This window comes from Macrobrachium rosenbergii, chromosome 28 (genome assembly GCF_040412425.1).
Source record: "Macrobrachium rosenbergii isolate ZJJX-2024 chromosome 28, ASM4041242v1, whole genome shotgun sequence".
NCBI lineage: Eukaryota > Metazoa > Arthropoda > Malacostraca > Decapoda > Palaemonidae > Macrobrachium > Macrobrachium rosenbergii.
In genome coordinates, this window is record NC_089768.1 from 188,511 (window position 1) to 208,415 (window position 19,905).

At 37.7% G+C, this 19,905-nt stretch overlaps 1 protein-coding gene across 1 annotated transcript in view; it reads left to right on the forward strand.

The window, feature by feature from the left end:
• The window catches only part of LOC136853964 (mitochondrial ribosome-associated GTPase 1), a 194,012-nt gene that overhangs the window by 148,672 nt on the left and 25,435 nt on the right, over positions 1-19,905 (forward strand). Inside the window, exon 5 of the mRNA XM_067129862.1 lies at positions 507-703. Coding sequence (XP_066985963.1) covers positions 507-660 — 154 coding nt within the window. The 3' untranslated portion in view covers positions 661-703. The remainder of the gene's footprint in view (positions 1-506; positions 704-19,905) is intronic.

Below are 19,905 nucleotides of genomic sequence, written 5' to 3' on the forward strand. Positions count from 1 at the left end.
GGCAACTAATAAAAAATATCAGAATTTTAAAAATCTCTAGTTATTCAGATTTTTATCATTACTGAGTTCCATTTTTTTATTGTGCAGATGGAAACTTGAATAAATGTATTTAGTGTGTGCATGTGTAAGAGGGTGGAAGCATATGCCTTTTTGCTTATTTATTTTTAAAATTTCATTATTCATTCATCATTTAGTCCCAGTGCTTTGCCTATGGCTTAGACCTAGTACTGCATTTCATGGTAATCCTTCCTGCCAGCCCTATGAGACCCATTAATCAGCTCAATGGTCTGGTTAAACTATTTTAGTAATTATAATTATAATAATAATAACAATTTTCCTAGTCATCTTTCCCCTTTTATCCAAGTATTTTTATGCCACTGTGTTTCATGGATTGTCTCACTAATGTCTTTTCTCTTGACACTGAGTGATATATTAGGATTAACAAACTGGGAGATCTCCTATACATTCACTCTGAAAGTAAAATGACAGGTTTCTTTGTATTGCAGGCATAATTGGTATAGAAAGAGCCGAACTCATCAGGGGATGTTGAAGTTGCCGAATACTCTGGCAAGTGCATCTATGTTTCTCAAAGGTTATCGAACTGGAAAGTATGGACCTGTAATTCTGGATGACCTGGAAAGGTTTTCCATTTCTTCGTAGCATTCAATTTAGTGCGTACAGTATTTTGAAGTAAATACTTGTGGTAAGTAATGATAAGTTGATAGAAAACTGAAGGTGTCATATAGTATATTTTAATTTAACAAAAGTTGTCATTCTTACCATTGACTTTGTTGATAGAGTTGATGAGATTTTGGAAAGTGTAAAATATCAGCATTTAAGAATAGATTTATTATTTTTTAACTGGTCAGTTTATTTAAAACTGTAGGTGATATGTAGTATAGAGCATTACATAACTTTTTTAGGGAGGCAGGCCTCCACAACAAAATTTATATCATATACATATGCAGTTTGTAAGTGTGTATGTATATTTTATATATATATATAATCCACGAAGGAAACGGAAACACTGGAGTGCTGCGATGCCTTTCGACGCTAGGTCCTTTACTTAGCAGACTGAAGAAATATAAAAGTAAGTTTACAAAGAAAGCTCATATAAATGACAGATGGGGATTATAAAGAAAACATATGTACCTGAACTCCAACACAATTGAAGAATTAGTAGAACTGCCAAAACAGGATTAAATATTTAAGAGGTTTTACAAAGGATTATGATCAACCGTTCAGAAGCAGGGAGAGGACAATTAACCCTTAAACGCCTATTGGACGTATCATACGTCGACTAAAATTGTCTGTTGGGTGCCGAGTGGACGTACCGTACGTCGGCTACAAAAAATTTCAACCTTCGGTCAACTTTGACTCGACCAAAATGGTCGAAAAACGCAATTGTAAGCTAAAACTCTTACATTCTAGTAATATTCAATCATGTACCTTCATTTTGCAACAAATTGGAAGTCTCTAGCACATTATTTCGATTTATGGTGAATTTTTGAAAAAACTTTTTCTTACGCATACGGGCGTAACTCGGCCGAAAATTTCATAAATTCTTTCGTCATTTTGTCGTAATTTTTGCACTGTTCTATATTAGCCGTTACATAAAGTTTTATATATGAAAATGTGCGCAATTTCATGTAAAATACAGAAAAATACAACCCATGGTTGTAGCTTTTATCAGTTTGGAAATATTTTCATATAAACCACGGTAACTGCCAAAATTTCAACCTTCTGTCAACTTTGACTCAACAGAAATGGTCAAAAAACGCAATTTTAAGCTAAAACTCTTACGATATAGTAATATTCAATCATTTACCTTCATTTTGCAACCAATTGGAAGTCTCTAGCACAATATTTCGATTTATGGTGAATTTTTGAAAAAACTTTTTCCTTACGTCCGCACCAGAAATTCTTTAAATCACGTTGTCGTAATGTTTGCACTGTTTTATATTAGTCGTTACATAAAGTTTTATATATGGAAATGTGCGAAATTTCATGTAGAATACAACAGAAAATAACTCATGGTTGTTGCTTTTATCAGTTTTGAAATATTTTCATATAAATCACGATAACTGCCAAAATTTCAAGCTTCGTCAACTTTAACTCGACCGAAATGGTAAAAAACGCAATTATAAGCTAAAACTCTTACATTCTAGTAATATTCAATCATGTATCTTCATTTTGCAACAAACTGGAAGTCTAGCACAATATTTCGATTTATGGTGAATTTCTGAAAAAAAATTTTTTTCCTTACGTCTGCGCGCCGTAACTCGGCCGAACATCTCAGAAATTCTTTCGTCATGTTGTCGTAATGTTTGCATCGTTTTACATTAGTCGTTACATAAACTTTTATATATGAAAATGTGCGCAATTTCATGTAGAATACAACAGAAAATAGCTCATGGTTGTAGCTTTTATCAGTTTTGAAATATTTTCACATAAATCACGATAACTGCCAAAATTTCAACCTTCGGTCAACTTTAACTCGACCGAAATGGTAAAAAAACGCAATTGTGAGCTAAAACTCTTACATTCTAGTAATACTCAATCGTTTAACTTCATTTTGCAATAAATTGGAAGTCTCTAGCACAATATTTCGATTTATGGTGAATTTTTTAAAAAAACATTTTGCTTACGTCTGCGAGGTAACTCGGCTGAACATCTCAGAAATTCATTTGTCTCGTTGTCGTAATATTTGCACCACTTTATATTAGTCGTTACATAATGTTTTATATATGAAATTGTGTGCAATTTCATGTAGAATACAACAGAAAATAATTCATGGTTGTCGCTTTTATCAGTTTTGAAATATTTCCATATAAATCACGATAAATAGAAAAAATTCGACTTTCGGTCAACTTTAACTCGACCGAAATGGTTGAAAACTGCAATTGTAAGCTAAAACACTTACAGTCTAGTAATATTCAATCAATTAGCTTCATTTTTCAACAAACGGGAAGTCTCTAGCACAATATTTCGATTTATGGTGAATTTTTTAAAAAAACATTTTTTTATGTCCGTGCGTTACGAATTCATGCATCATTTTGTGATAATATTTTCTCTGTGTTGCTTTGATCGTTTTAAAATTTGTTATATACCAAAATCATCGCAATTTAGTGTAAAATACAACTAAAAAATAATTAACTCATTAGCTTTAACCGTTTTGCTTACAGCACGATTTGTTTACAATTATATACGAGTTTTTTTTGCTGTCATATTCCAATATTTATATATGATAATGATATTTTTTTTTCATTTCTGATGGTTGCATACTAAACTTCAGGCAATGACAAAAAAATGAGCCAAAAATGAACTCTTAATCTTAAAAACTAAGCTTGCTGTGATTTTTGAAAAAACTTTTTCCGCTCAGCTAACTCACCGAACGCCGCCAGCATACGGGAGACGTTTTTGTAAATAGGGCTTCGGCGTTAAAGGGTTAAAGGATTATACAGGGTCATGACTGACCACCTAAAAAATTTTTTAGTACAACAAAATAATTCTCTTTTTTTTTGTAAACAATAACTTTTTGCAAGATGAACATTTTTACAAATAAAAAATTATATTAAACATACGGATATATAGAAAATATATATCAAGTAACTAAGTTGTAATTAAGTCAGTGATTTTATCTTTTAGGTAATTCTTGAACATTTTTCTAATACAGGGGTCCAAATAATACATGCCAGGGCTAAGATTAAAATTACAACTGGAAGTAAGCTGGATAATAGCAGACTCCAATAGATTTCTTGAAGAGAAATCTTTCAATCTGGCAATCACTGAACTTTCAGTCCAATTTATCCTGTGAAAGTTTTCACTTAAATGAATGTATATAGCATTGGATGCTTGTCCAGTTTTGACTGAATACTTATGTTGCTTAATACGTACATCTAAATCTTTGCTAGATTGGCTTTGTTATAACAAATATCTAGTATATATGTGAAGGATAACATAAATCTGTCCCTATTTTTCTTATGTATTCAATTTCTTTATCCAAATACTGGGGACTGACAATGCGCAAGGCTCGTAAAAACATAGAGGAAAAAATTGATATTTTGATGTTAAGGTGATAGCCTGAATAAAAATGGACTTAAGTTGTTGGTTGGTTTCCTATAAATACTGAATTTACATTGAAGTGGTTCTCTATGTATTAAAACATCTAAGAAAGGGAGGCAGTTGTCTTTTTCTAATTCTAACGTAAACTTAATGGATGGTACCTGGTTATTCAAATTACAGAGTAAATCATTTACATCAATACCAGAAGTGTCTGTCTGAACAAGTGCTCCCTAAATCCTTGCTACCACGCCGTTTAAGAAGATGTGACAATCACCCGTTCAACGAATTCAGTGCCATGATGTTAAAATGCCACATAGCAGCCGCAAAGCAAGAGGAGAAAGAAAAATTTAAGGAACTAGAAAAAGCCAGAATTTCATTTAATCATTTTATCCCGGATAATTGGAAGGACTCGCTGCGACAGGAAATTTATGGAAAACTTCGTAGGACTACAGATGCCCTAACAAGAAAACTCAACAGAAAACTAAAAAATCTTATTGATAGCAGTGACAGGACTAATATTGCACGTAATGACTGTGTTATAAATTTATCAAGTAAACAAATAAGTGAAAATGTTGTGAGTGCGCTCGGATATGGTTTATCCTTCTTTGTATCTAACAGACCCTCTGCATTAATGATTGCGTCGTCCCTATGTATATTTGAAAAACATTGTGATATTCCTCAAAATCATATTGGTATAGTTAAAGGTATCATTTATGGAGCTGCGAATGTTAGGCATGAAAGCAATTTCCCTGCTCACTATAAGAAAAGCTTGACCGACCTTAAAAAAGACAATACAATCCACAAAACAAAAGCTGATACATCAAATAGTATTGTAATTTTAGATAAAGTTGACTACATATCACATATGCAAGCCCTACTGGATGATGATACGACATAAAAAAAGCTAACAAAAAATCCCCTTGATCAAGTCATAAAAAGTTTCAACAGCACAGTGAAAAAAATCCTTAAAGATAAAAAAGAACTAATAGGTCAGTTATCGGTAAAATTTCCCTCGTTACCTTACTTGTACGGATTAGTAAAAACACAAAGAAAACAATCCTATGCGGCCTATTATCAGTACTGTTGGCTCAGTATCATATAAACTTTCGAATTATATTACCAAACTCTTGTCTCCGTTACTTGGAACTATCTCAGATTCTCACATATATAATTGTCTAGATTTAGTTGATAAATTAAACAAAATCACTTTTTGCCCCACTGATTGATTCGTTAGTTTTGATGTTTGTTCTCATTTTACTAAAGTCCCTATAGATTCTATTTTAGAGTACCTTAGTAATGAATTAATCCATCACGAATTACCTCTACCTGTAAGTCATATCATTTCTCTCACTAGGTTGTGCATTGGTGATTGTGATTGTAAGTTTATATTCAGTGGTGCATTTTACCAACAAATATTTGGTATGGCAATGGGCAACCCTTTATCCCCACTCCTCTCAAACTTGTACATGGAATTCTTCGAAAAACAATATATACTTAATATCATTTATAGTCCTTTAAAGTGGTATAGGTATATTGGCGATATTTTAGCTGTTTTGCCTGCTGGTATTGATGTAAATGATTTACTCTGTAATTTGAATAACCAGGTACCACCCATTAAGTTTACATTAGAATTAGAAAAAGACAATTGCCTCCCTTTCTTAGGTGTTCTAATACATAGAGAACCATTTCAATGTAAATTCAGTATTTATAGGAAACCAACCAACAACTTAACTTATGTCCATTTTTATTCAGGCCATCACCATAACATCAAAATATCAATTTTTTCCTCTATGTTTTTACGAGCCTTGCGCATTGTCAGTCCCCAGTATTTGGATAAAGAAATTGAATACATAAGAAAAATAGGGACAGATTTATGTTATCCTTCACATATACTAGATATTTGTTATAACAAAGCCCACAAAAAGTTTTATAGTGAAAGTAACACGAAGAAAGAAACCTCTAAGAACATTCTTAGCTTGCCTTATTTTAGTGGTTTTGAAAACAAAGAATCATTGTTAAAACGTTTTAATGTAAACCTCATTTTCTCTTATTAACACACTCAAAAGAATGTTAATAAAAAATAGCCCTAAAGAAAACAACAACATTATATAAAATTCCATGTTTGGACTGCCCATCTTTTTATATTGGCCAATCTAGCAAAGATTTAGATGTACGTATTAAGCAACATAAGTATTCAGTCAAAACTGGACAAGCATCCAATGCTATATACATTCATTTAAGTGAAAACTCTCCAGGATAAATTGGACTGAAAGTTCAGTGATTGCCAGATCGAAAGATTTCTCTTCAAGAAATCTATTGGAGTCTGCTATTATCCAGCTTACTTCCAGTTGTAATTTTAATCTTAGCCCTGGCATGTATTATTTGGACCCCTGTATTAGAAAAATGTTCAAGAGTGACCTAAAAGAAAATCACTGACTTAATTACAACTTAGTTACTTGATATATATTTTCTGTATATCCGTATGTTGAATATAATTTTTTATTTGTAAAAATGTTCATCTTGCAAAAAGTTATTGTTTAAAAAAAAAAGAGAATTATTTTGTTGTACTAAAAAATTTTTCAGGTGGTCAGTCACGACCCTGTATAATCTTTTAATTGTCCTGTCCCTGCTTCTGAATGGTTGATCCTAATCCTTTGTAAAACCTCATAAATATTTAATCCTGTTTTGGCAGTTCTACTAATTCTTCAATTGTGTTGGATTCCAGGTACATATGTTTCCTTTATAATCCCCATCTGTCATTTATATGAGCTTTCTTTGTAAACTTACTTTTATATTTCTTCAGTCTCTAAGTAAAGGACTAAAGAGTCGAAAGGCCTACTTTACTCCAGTGTTTCCCTTTCCTTTATGGATTTTATATATATATATATATATATATATATATATATATATATATATATATATATATATATATATATATATATATATATATATATATATATATATATATATATATATATATATATATATATATATATATATATATATATATATATATATATATATATATATATATATATATATATATATATATATATATATATATATATATATATATATATATATATATATATATTATATATATATATATATATATATATATATATATATATATATATATATATATATATATATATATATATATATATATATATATATATATATTATATATATATATATATTATTTATATATATATATATTATTTATATATATATATATATATATATATATATATATATATATATATATATATATATATATATATATATATATATATATATATATATATATATATATATATATATATTATATATATATATTATATATATATATATATATATATATATATATATATATATATATATATATATATATATATATATATATATATATATATATATATATATATATATATATATATATATATATATATATATATATATATATATATATATATATATATATATATATATATATATATATATATATATATATATATATATATATATATATATATATATATATATATATATATATATATATATATATATATATATATATATATATATATATATATATATATATATATATATATATATATATATATATATATATATATATATATATATATATATATATTATATATATATATATATATATAATATATATATATAATATATATACATACATATATATATATATATATATATATATATATATATATATATATATATATATATATATATGAACTGATTTATATAGAAATTCATGTTTGAGACTTATCAGAAAATCTGCTTGTTTGTACGTCTTTGTGATCAGAGAGCAATGAACAGATACTGTTGGTTTGTCCAATTTATAAGAGACCAATCAGCCAAGGTCTATGACCTAAGCAAGTTCAGTTTGAAAAGTTAATGATCAGTAAGGTTTTAGTGGTCGACAGGTTAGGGAGCATTTAAAAGACAGTGATGGGCACGCATCTCCTCAGAGTACCTTCCGACTATAATTGCATAATTAAGTAGTGTAATATTAGCAACAGGACCCTGTGTAACTATTAAGGAAAATACATGTGTTAATTGTATCTTGCACATTTCATTTGTACTAGTAGAACCTTTGTAGGACCAAAAATCAGGTCATATTTTTGGTGTCAGTTACAGGGTCTTGCCAGTACATAATAATTAACAGTGTAATTGTGAAGATGTAATAAACAATGCCAACTCGAAATCGGCTCGCGACGGCAAGGAAGAGGACAGTGTGAAAGAGCTGTCAATGAATATCCAACGCGCTTTAAAAGAGTTTTACAAATTAAATGAAATACAAAATAAAAAGCCCATCGACCCACCCACAATTTCGGCCAACATCGTGTCTTCACTGCAAGAGCAATCAGACAAGAAAATAAAAAACTGCTAGTGCTAGATGGATCAGTGCCTGAGTTTGACAACTCACACACTGGTGAAGGTTTCCTTTCGAACGAGGCCTTTATAAAGTGTATTGAAAATGTCACAGTAGGCTGGACAGGTAGAGAAAAAATTGTGCAAACAAAACAAAAAGTGACTTGGAATGCAGCATGGCAAATCAGGATTTAGGATGCCAGTTTTTCTTTAGACTGGGGTACTTTTAAACAACACCTCACCCAACAGTTTGCCTTACACTGAGAGGAGAAGATAGAGCTAATGGAAGCCTGTGACACCCATGCTGGGGATGGTAGAGTCGATTTCAGCATTCTGTGATGGCGTTGGTGAAGACTATGAGTCCCTCACCCCTGAAAGAGACCAGACTGTAGAGGGAGAAGAAGCCTTCTGCCGACGGATGCTGAGGCGAATTCTTCCCACCTCCATAGTGGGATTCCTTATTGGCGATGAAAGGCCCTTACAAGCCTTGCTACCATAGGTTAAGCTTCAGTTAGACCACAGACAATGCCAACAAGCAAGGGGGAGGGGCCAGGCCACTTCCCAACCATCTGTTGCAACGGTTAAACAACCTGACCAAGCGTGTCCTCAGTCAGCCTCACCCACCATCCAGGGGGCTGGGTCACGCACCTAGGGACCTTGAAGAGGCAGGGGGAAACCAGCCAGGAATAAGACTGTTGGCCATTGCTGGGCATGTGGAAGGGAGGGTCACATGAGGGCCCAGTGCCCCTCTCTCACTGAGCCACGACATTGTTTTTGATGCAGTGCAGTAGACAACCTAGTGAACGGTTGTTCAAAAAACAACGACGGCCAGCAGAACAACGCTGCTCCCACATCAAGGAGAGGAAGGGGAAGGCAGTGCGAAGGAGGGGTCGGGAGGACCCCCGACTACACCCACGCTCATCAGGTCCAAACAACGACCGTGCCCCCGGTTGAACAAGGGACGCCTTTTGGGGAGTGAGGGGAGTCAACCAATCCCCTGGGAAGTAGTGGACAGCCTTCCACCAACTCTCACTGCCCCTACCCGAATGTTGAGGGTGCCGGGAGGGAAGGTAATGCAAGAGCCTGTTGCCGGCCCTCAGTCCACGAAGGAAATTGCAGTGCCCATCATGGAAATATGGGTGGGAGAGCGACACCGAAGGGCGTTGCTCGACACTGGCACAAGTGTGTCTTGTTAGAAGAACACCTAGTGACAGGGTTGGTGCAGCCTATGAAAGGTTGTTTAGTGTCAAGTACAGCAGGCGGCCATCGGATGGTAACCCAGAGGACTGGAAGCAGCAGGTAACCATCAATGGGTGAGTAGTGACACATACCCTCTGTGTACTATTACCAGCATTACAAGTAGAAGGAATTTCAGTTATTTTAGGAATTGATTTTGTGGCTAGGAACGAAGTAATAATAACTGGCACAGACGGGAAGGGGATCGAAGTATATTTAAAGGACAATGAATCTCCACAGAGGGGGGAGAGACCGAGGTGCCTACCGGTCTCCCTAAGATCGAAGTGTAGTGGAGGGGAAGTACCCGCCGCGCCAGAGGCGGGAGATGGAGCGCCACCCTGGACCCTCTCATCCCTCAACGTGACACCTGCACATAATTTACCTGAAGGCACCTTAGTTTTGATCAGACCCCATCAGAAACGGGAAGATTTTATCATTCCAGGTCTAAGCGAGGTAATACACCGTGAGGTTAATGTGCCATTTATTAACATTAGAGATCAGCGTATCGTATTAGACAGTGGGTCGATATGCGACCTTGAACTTTGTGAAATAGCAGATGCGACCTTGAGTAGCACGCATCAGGGTCACGGTAAAGAAGAACGTCTAGGTAGACTCCTGCGAACACCTGGTAGGTCTACCCCCCTGTTCCATATCAAAATATTGTCCATGAAATTATAGAAAGTTATCAAAATGTAATCGCGATTGGCGATGAAACCCCAGGCAGAATAAATAATTTTCCTTTTGTTATAGAGACCGGGGATCAACCACCCATAAGATCTAAGCTGTATAGAATTCCATTTTGTTATCAGCAGGAAGTGGAGAACAAAATTAATAAATTACGGGAGTGAGGGACAATTACAGACAGTGAATCTCCCTCTGCTTCGTCAATCGTGATGGTCAAAAAGAATGATGGTTCTCGTAGGCTATGTGTTGTTTATAGAAAGTTGAATAATATCACAAAAGACAATGCCATTTCCATTGCCCTCTATCGAAGAATTGTTGATTAAGGTCAGAGATAATATATTCTTCACCACCTTGGATTTAAAGTCAGGTCGCATCAAATACAGTGCCTATAGATGAGAGTAGCAAAGAAAAGACAGCCTTTATAGCTAATGATCGATTGTTTGAATATAATTACCTTCCTTTTGGAGTAAAGAATGCTCCTGCCCAATTTTCACGTTATGATGTCCGTATTAGCTTCGCTATTAGGGCATAGCATGTTTGTATACTTAGATGACATAATCATAATAGAGGCTACGCTAGAAGAACATAAGAAGAACATTATTTAAGTCTTAGAAGCTTTAAAGCGACACGGTATGAAAATTAATCTAACCAAATGTAAATTCTTTCAGCAAGAAGTGAATTTTTGGGGCACGTCGCAACATCTGACGGCCTTACACCTTTTGCAGATGAAGTAGCAGCAATTAAAGAATTTCCCCAACCGAAGAATGCAAAAGAAGTAGCCAGTTTCCTCGGGCTCGCAGGCTACTATCTTTAATTCATAAAAGATTTTGGTAAAATAGTGAGACCACTAGATTCATTGAGGAAACAGTCGGATTTTCATTGGGGACAGGAGGAAGAAATAGCTTTTCAAGAATTAAAAACTTCACTCACTAGTAATCCAAAGTTCAGTCGACCATTTCTAGTAACCACTGACGCAAGCAGTATGGCTATTGGGGGAGTGATTTCTCAAGTTGACGATGCAGGGAATGAAAAACCGATTTGTTTTGCATCACAAGCCTTAAAAGGGGCAGAGAAGAATTACAGTACCTTCAATAGAGAGGCATTGGCGATTCTATGGATGCTGGAGATACATCGCTATTTTTTTGCTGGGGCATAAAGTCAAAATGAACATAGATCATTGCCCAATGAGAGGTTTACCTGTATTCAAGAAAGGGGATTTAACCACTCACCAGGCTCATTGGATCGAGTGGCTGTTAGAGTTTGATATTGTGTGAATTGAACATATAGCAGGTAAAACAAATAAAGTAGCTGATGCTCTCTCCAGGAGAGCCATAATGGGATTTACAACCCAAGCAGCAAAGAGAGAGGAACAGTGATGAAAGAAACAGTTGCATGCCTCAGAGGCACCCAATGTAGAAAGCGGGAATGACTTGATAACTCAAGGGTTAGGGAGAGAGAGAAGGGGTGCGAATTGAACCAGCAGTGAGAACAAGAGAGCTGATCCTAGGGTGTTAGGAAACGGATGCCCTAGGAGTGAGAGAGAGAGAGTGATAGATTTGTGTGGTTGGAGTGTGGAAGAGGTGAAGAGGGGTCAGAAGTCCGAACCCTGGATTGAACAGGTTAAGACTTACCTAAGGGGTGCGAGTAACATGTTTCCAGATTTCCTAACAGTGCCCAAAGATATGTTCTTCCTTGAAGGAGATATCTTCTTATTTTATAAATATAAGAAGAGACTGAGCGATATCCGATCTCGTGTCGTCCTTCCTCCCTCTTTGGTAGAAAAAGCCATCCACATGATGCATGTAAGTCCCTATGCAGGACATCTAGGTATAGAAAGGTCCCTCAAGAGGGCACGAGAAGCCTTTTTTTTTTTGGTAGGGATGAAAAAAGACATTGTTAAATTCATCTCCCAGTGCCACATCTGTAATACAGTACCATGAAAAACCATAGACATACTATTCCAAAGGCTCAACTGTGGCCAGTGGAGCCAATCAAATTTGCCAGAGTACACATTGATGTTGTGGGACCCTTCCCCCCCCCCCAAGGGGATGAGCAATTCAGGTACAGGTATATGTGTGTGTGATGGTGGATGCATTCATGCGGTATGTGCACACGTATGCGATGGTGGATAAATTGGCAGTATCAGTTGCCAGAGCCTTGAGTTCATTCATAGTGAAGTTCGGCTGTCCCCGTACGTTAATCAGTGACAATGGACGTGAATTTATTAACGAATAAAAGACCTAACAAAAATGTTTAAAACGTAGAAGATTTCACGATCGCATCTTATCGGCCTTCAGCCAATGGGTTAGTTGAATCCCATAATAGAGAAGTAACAAATGTTTCGAAATACAGGCAGTCCCCGGTTTACGACGGGTCCGGCTTACGATGTTCTGAGGTTACAACGCTTTTCAGATATATTCATCAGAAATTATTTCCCGGTTTACGACGCATGTTCCAGGGTTACGACGCATCGTACGCCGATCCGACAGAAGAAATATGGCTCCAAAACAGCAGAATAATAAAAATTTTGAGTTTTTTTTTTATGAAAAACTCAATAAAAATGCAGTTTACATCGTTTTCAATACACCCAGAGCATTAGAAGTCATGTTTTCTTAGGATTTTTGACGATTTTTGACGATTTTTCGGTTTATGACGATTTTCAGCTTACGACGTGGCGTAAGAACGGAACCCCCGTCGTAAACCGGGGACTGCCTGTATTTAGTAGGAGACAGTCCAAATCAGTGGGTAGAGATGTTGCCAATGGTGGAACTTCCGCTTAATACAGTGTATAACGGCTCCATGAGAGATACCCCATGTTTTTTTAGTGTATGGACAGGACCCTTCATTGCCATATACTGTGATCATGGAGCCTAGAACGTTGCCACTATATACAGTAGTGTCAAACAATACCAGGTGATGTTCTGTAACCTGACCCAAAGAGTGTTTCAGACAACGCAGACACTTTTGTTGAAGGCCAATAAAAAGTATCAGATGAGATATGATCAGCGATTTTGCACGCAAACATCTAAGATGCAAATGGGACAGCATCCATCTGAAAAGGCTGCAACCGAGGAAACATAAACTCGAGTCTGCCTACTTAGGGCCATATCGTGTGAAAGAGATTAAAAATGACACCGCAGTGATTCAGCATATTAAAACCGGTGTCCAAGGTGAGTACCACCTATCACACATGCATCCCGTCAAAGATGTCTTGATGTGGCACCTGAATAAGCCAGTACCCCCTTTCCCCGGGGCTGCCTGGCTGTCTGGGGGAGGAGAGTGAAGATGATGTGCAAGCATGTCTGGGGATCATGACAAAGGTTACAAATATTGGTGTCATGTGCTGTTGTGAAAAGAGAACATAATAAACATGTCTATGTACTTGCGTTCCACGTTCTTTGATTTAATTTTTTGTGGTTGATTTTATTCGTGTCCATTTGATGTCGTTTATTCTTTTATTTGATTTCTGTGATTTTTACAAAATTATATTGTCTTAATGATTGATAGTAATCTGGTTTTTGTCTTGTTTTGATTATATGAACTGCAGGTTATTACAATCCAATTCTAAGAAAATTGTGTTAATGTGTGGTACTAAAAATTATTCCATTGATCCTATATAATACTTTTTTTATAAAAAAAAAAAATCATAGCAATGTGGTGCGTGGAATTCACAGCATAGTAAATTGCCAATTGTAACCGTGCAATTTGACCCTGGCTTGCTAAGTTTTAGTTTTTGTTTCTGCATGAATTATTGATAACATATGTTGGAGGGTATGGTACTCCAATGGCAGTGCACAAATAGCAGAGAAACTAATTGGAAAAATAAATAAATAAATAAAATAAAATAGCGTTGAGAGTCCTGCGAGACGCAGAACTTTTAGGGAGAGTGGTGAACTGATTAATATAGATACTGCATTCATGTTTGAGACGTAACAGAAAATCTACTAGTTGTTTTTACATCTTTGTGATCAGAAAGTAATGAACAGATACTGCTGATTCGTCGAACGCCATACGATCGTTGGGGTTTGGTGTGGGGAATTCAGATGAGTGCCATACATCGAAGACCCTTATCGGTTCCTTTCAATTATAAGAGAGCAATCAGCTGAGTTCTATGACCTAAGCAAGTTGAGTTTGAAAAGTTAATGATCAGTAAGGGTTTAATGGTCGACAGGTTGGGAGCATTTAAAAGACAGTGATGGGCACGCATCTCCTCAGAGTACTTTCCTACTATAATTGCATAATTAAGTAGCGTAATATTAGCAACAGGGCCCTGTGTAACTATTAAGGAAAATGCACATGCTAATTGTATCTTACTTGTTTCATAAGATAGACCAACCAATTTCAAAGAATCCTCTTGTAGTTGGTCTTGGCCAGTATATGTAGTGCATGTTGACACTGAAAGAATACAGGACTCAAGACAAAAGACGCCTTCGACTTGGGACCACGTCGACATGGTGAGGGGCTTCATGAACCCCAGGAATTTGTTCCCGGGTTTGAGTCCAAGAGTCCCATATATTTATTATATAATACTGTATTTCTTTGGATTAATTTTTTGTGGAATTTTCCACTTTTGCTAAAACTTGTTGGACCTGAAGCTGAATTGTGGGCACTTTGGTAAGACCATCAGCTACCCTTTAATGTTTGGACCTGAGAGATATCAGATTGATAGCTCAAGGGCGGAACTATTCTTTAGGGCTGGGCCATGTATTCCAGAGGGGGTCTGGTTCTTTGGATAAGACTCTGTGCATTCTATCCAGTTTGTCCATGATATGATTAGGCTGGGAATGATTATATTCTTGTACCCCCTTGACTTGGGACCACCTTGACGTGGTGAGGGGGGGCTCTTGAACCCCAGGATTCTGTTCCCAGGTTTGAGTCCAAGCGTCTCATATATGATTTTATATTTCTTTGGATTAATTTTTTGTGGCGATTTCCACTTTTGGTAAAATTTATGGTACCTGATAAATAGCAAAAGATCTCACAGCTGGGATTGGGTTTATATCTAAAACTAGATACAGGCAGACCCCGCGTTACGACGGGTCCGGCTTATGACATTCCGAAGTTACGATGCTTTTCAAATACTGTATATTCATCAGAAATTATATCCCAGTTTACGACGCATGTTCCAAGGTTACGACGCTTACAGCACTGATCCAACGGAAGAAATAGGGCTACAAAACAGCAGGATAATCAAAATTTGTTTTTTTTTTTAAAGGAAAAACTCAATAAAAATGCAGTTTGCATTGTTTTCAATACACCCAAAGTATTAAAAATAAGTTTTTTCTTAGGATTTTTGATGATTTTTTGGCTTATTAGGAATGGAACCCCTGTCGTAAACTGGGGACTGCCTGTAGTGGGAACCTTGGTAGAACCATCAACTACCCGATAATGTTCAGACCTTCAGATATCAGGCGGAACTATTCTGCAAGGCTGGACCACGGATTCCGGGGTGGGTCTTGTTCTGGGATAGGAGTGTGTGCATTCTATCCAGTTTGCCCATGATATGATTAGGGTGGGGATGATGGTATTCTTGTAATACTCTCAGTCCTAGCAAGCAGGTTTGGCTCACACTTGGGCCACTCCAATTGTAATAATTGTTTAATAATAATGTTGGTATTACTTCTTGTAGCTTGACATGTCAACTCTCCTGACTTACATTCAGAGGCTACCATTCATTTTAGGACAATTAACTCAGACTAGCCTATACATAACAATTCAATCCTGGGCATAGGCTATTACAAGTGTGACACACCGGCCTAGGTTAATAAACCCAGGACTACTCTTAACTTGACAGACGAATCTTCATTTCTGGTTAGGGTTGAGGGAAAGGCTGACTCCCGCAGTTTGTTTAATGTTCTTAGTAGGAGGATACATAGTTTAAACAACTTATTTCTAATGTTCCTTCCATAACTGTTAGAACAGGTTCCTAAACAGGTCCTTACACTGGTTCTTATACTTATTCCTATACTGGTTCCATGTAATACAAAAGGTTCATTTAGGACAGCAATCTTGTGCCAAACAGCATGCAGTCCTTAGCCTAGGCTATACTGTACTCATGCCTGACTTAAACTGTTACATTACACAGTTAGCCTAGATTTTCATGCATAACAGATGGAATTTAAATCAAGAACTGACATATTCATAAAATTATGTAAGAATATCGCACATCTTAGCCTATGGTTGGTGGCATTGCAACTACGTGCAAGCTCATCGTGGTGCAACTTGCGTAACAGTACCATAACTCTTGGTAATTTGCTGTTACATCAAGGTAAAAATACAAAAGAACACTATTAAGTGTTATGGCAACATGTGCAATTTATATAAACTAAGATAAGTGCATACCTTTTACAAGGGAGAAATATGGCATTTCAAATGAAAATAAGGGGTGCTGCATTCCTTCCCCCTCTCAAATCATCATACTACGCACTTAGTTGAAATAACGCACTCACACACGCATACTTGATCATAGACAATTTCAGTTGCGAGTGATTAATTCAACGTCGTGATAAGATGGAAACCAATTTGGTTTTCCAGTCCACCAATTATGAAGGGTATTGTCATTAATTCAAAAGAAGGATTTCCATCATTACATAATAATGTTGTGCTGTCCCCTGTGGGGTAGGGCAGGGACTCGGACATTTGGGAGTCAGTTCTCACTCGTGCCATTGGTGGAGGAATAAACTCTATGAAAGGCTGATGATATCTTTTTAAGGTTTTGATGTTTATTTTTTTTTTCATACTTCAGTCTTTGTCTAATAGTTTTAAAGATTCAAGTACCCCTGGGCCCTTTGATTGTAGTGACTTGGCACAGTTGACAACCACTGGTACCTCTGTAAAGTCCCCGTTCAACGGGTTTTCTATGGTGAACCTCCCATTTTCTACGGTGCCTTCCTACAAGCCTGGGTCACGCTAAACAGCAACATTTCTGAGTCCAGTCCCGTGTCAGCCGGTGAAATTCCATTACAGCACGAATTTCTAGGTATAACCTTGCTAGATATACCAGAGAAAAAGAGCTTTCAGGAAAGCTGGGGTTACTACCCCCAGTCGAGCGTCTTCTAGGAAGACGTCGGTATAAGGAGGGGTGAGTGAATACCACTACCACGGAAACCTACTCGAAAGATCTCTCCCTGTCAAAACCCCCGGAACAGCGCGGTGAGCCGTTACAGCTCCCACACCAAACACCCGCCAGGACGGCGACACCAGCGCCTCCTACCTCATTCCATTTTCTAGCACGTGAAATCTCTGTTTCTTTTGTGTGCTCGTCTCCATTATTTTGGATTTTTCTGCTTTCTGAGATGGCGTCGAGCAGCTTTACCATTTCCAAGTTAAGTACCATCTTCTTGTGGGGTTTTGTTCTGAAATTTGGCTGTTAAGGTCTCGTATTTTCATAAATATTGAGATCTTATTATGTCGCCACGGCGTCCCCTGCCAGCCATGTCGACCATGAGGCTTACTCCTTCTGTTCTTTTCAGTTGGAGTTGTCTCCTCGTCGTTATAGATAAAATTTGCCCCTTTGGTCCCCTTCCTGGTGGTTCCTTGCGGTGGCTCCCCCCCCCTTATGAATTATTTCATTGGCCTACGGGCCTTGGTGAGAGTGATGCCCCGTCTAGGTTCCCCCCCTCCAGGTTGGGTTCCTGTTATTTTTGGTCTCACTAGGCTAATTATTTTGCTTGAAGATGGTGCTCTCTCTTGTAGTTTTATTTTTATTATTATTTTGTTGTTCGTTTACCTCGGTGCTGGCGGCAGCCTCAGATCTAACCGCTTCCCCGGGGTAGGCTACGCTCTCTGTTGAGCACATTTTAGTTTTTATAGTGATGGTTATTTTGTGGAGTAGGCTGTTTGCATCCATCCCCTTGCCCTGGGTGAGGAGTTCAGGTTGAGGGAGTTTTGTTGCGGTTTCCTCCGGGATCGTTTTTTGTGGGCAGAGTGAGCCCCTTAGTCCTCTTCCTCCATTTTGGGGAATCGAGTTCTTGGGTTGTGTTTCCTCTAGGCTAGTCGCCTTTTGCCCGCCGTTCTCGATCCTGGTTGGTTCTCAGCACAAAATTTCTCTCCCTGTTGCTTCCTCCTCCCTTCTGCCCTCCCCTTTTCCTAGCCTATGTTAAGGTTAGGACCATATTAGGCTTCGCCTAGGTAGAGTCGGGCTTCGGGTTGTGTTGCTTCCAGCATTCCACCCTTCCAAGATTCATCGTCTGGGAGGTATGGTGCAGTTGAGCGGGTGAGCTTCTCCCCGTCTCCTGTTCCTTCCTGGTAGCCTACTCCTCCCCCTCCTTCCCCCCCCCTCCTCTCTCCAGCCTTGCTCTACTCGTGCGGGTGACGCTAGATGGCGTTTTCTCCGAGTTCAGGGACTTCTCCTATTGGTTGAGAGATTCGCTCCCTCCCATATCGTCCCTAGCATCGCTGTATTGGGGTTGGCGGTTTGTTTACTTTCTCCCCGTCGGGTTACGCTGATACGGTAACATATTGCTTCAGCCTATGTTAGAAACATACGAGCATTTTACCTGTCTTGTTTCTCCGGCGGGGAAGTAAGGGCGGAAGGTTGTTCATTTGGAGAGGAGCGGATCCTTCCGTCCTCTTGAGTTCTTATCATCACTTATTACTGTTTTTGTTTTTGTTTTTGTTTTAGATAAGTTTATCTACAGGAATATTTTCCTTAATTCATTATATAAGTGAGTCCGGTCCTATACCCGGGGGCTCCGCCGTTATTTTACTGGCAGCCCTTAGGGTTGGTTCCTGGTCTCTCTTTCTTCATCCCCGGAGTACTCCGGGTCTGAAAACCTTACCTTCCACTCTATGTAATTTAGAGCTTATTGGCCCAGTTTATGATTAGGGAGTTCTTCTCCGCCGGAGTATTCCGGTTGCAGTGGAGTTTCCCGGCCTCGTCAGCTTTAGCTTGCTTAGAGTGGGAGGTTCATGTACTGTTTTACTTACAGACTGTTCGCTGTGAGGAGCCGGGGTGCACCGCCTCCCTCCAACAACCTTACGGTCACGTAGTTTGCCGGACCCACGCTGGTTGTGCGGTCCGACTGGATGACCTGGTTGTCTGGCACCCTGATGGTTGTGAGGTTTGCTTCGCTCTCTGCACAACTGTCCAGGATGAGTCGGTAAGTAACAGTCTTTACATTACTCCTGCCTTATGCTCATATTATATGTGGTATATTGTTTATGAGTCCCGGAATGGTTTTCGTTCTTAGCTAATTGTTGGCTTTCTCACAGGCGGATGAAGCTTCCAAGAAGTCTGCCTTGAATCCTCCGAGCCTGGGTGGCTGGGTTTGGTAGGAACGTTCCGTCGGGAAGCCCTACGCCCTCGACGCCAGGTTGAGGGACTTGCTCTACCCGGCGCACGGGTGGCGGCCGCAGTGCCTGAAGACCTTGCCACCCCTATCATCCAGCAGATCCGGGATGAGACCCAGCCACCCCAAGTGGATATCCTCTACGCTGAGGTCTCGGAGGACGTAGCCGCCATGGATCTCAATCTGGAACCCATGAACGTAGAGCAGGACCAGGTGGTAAGTG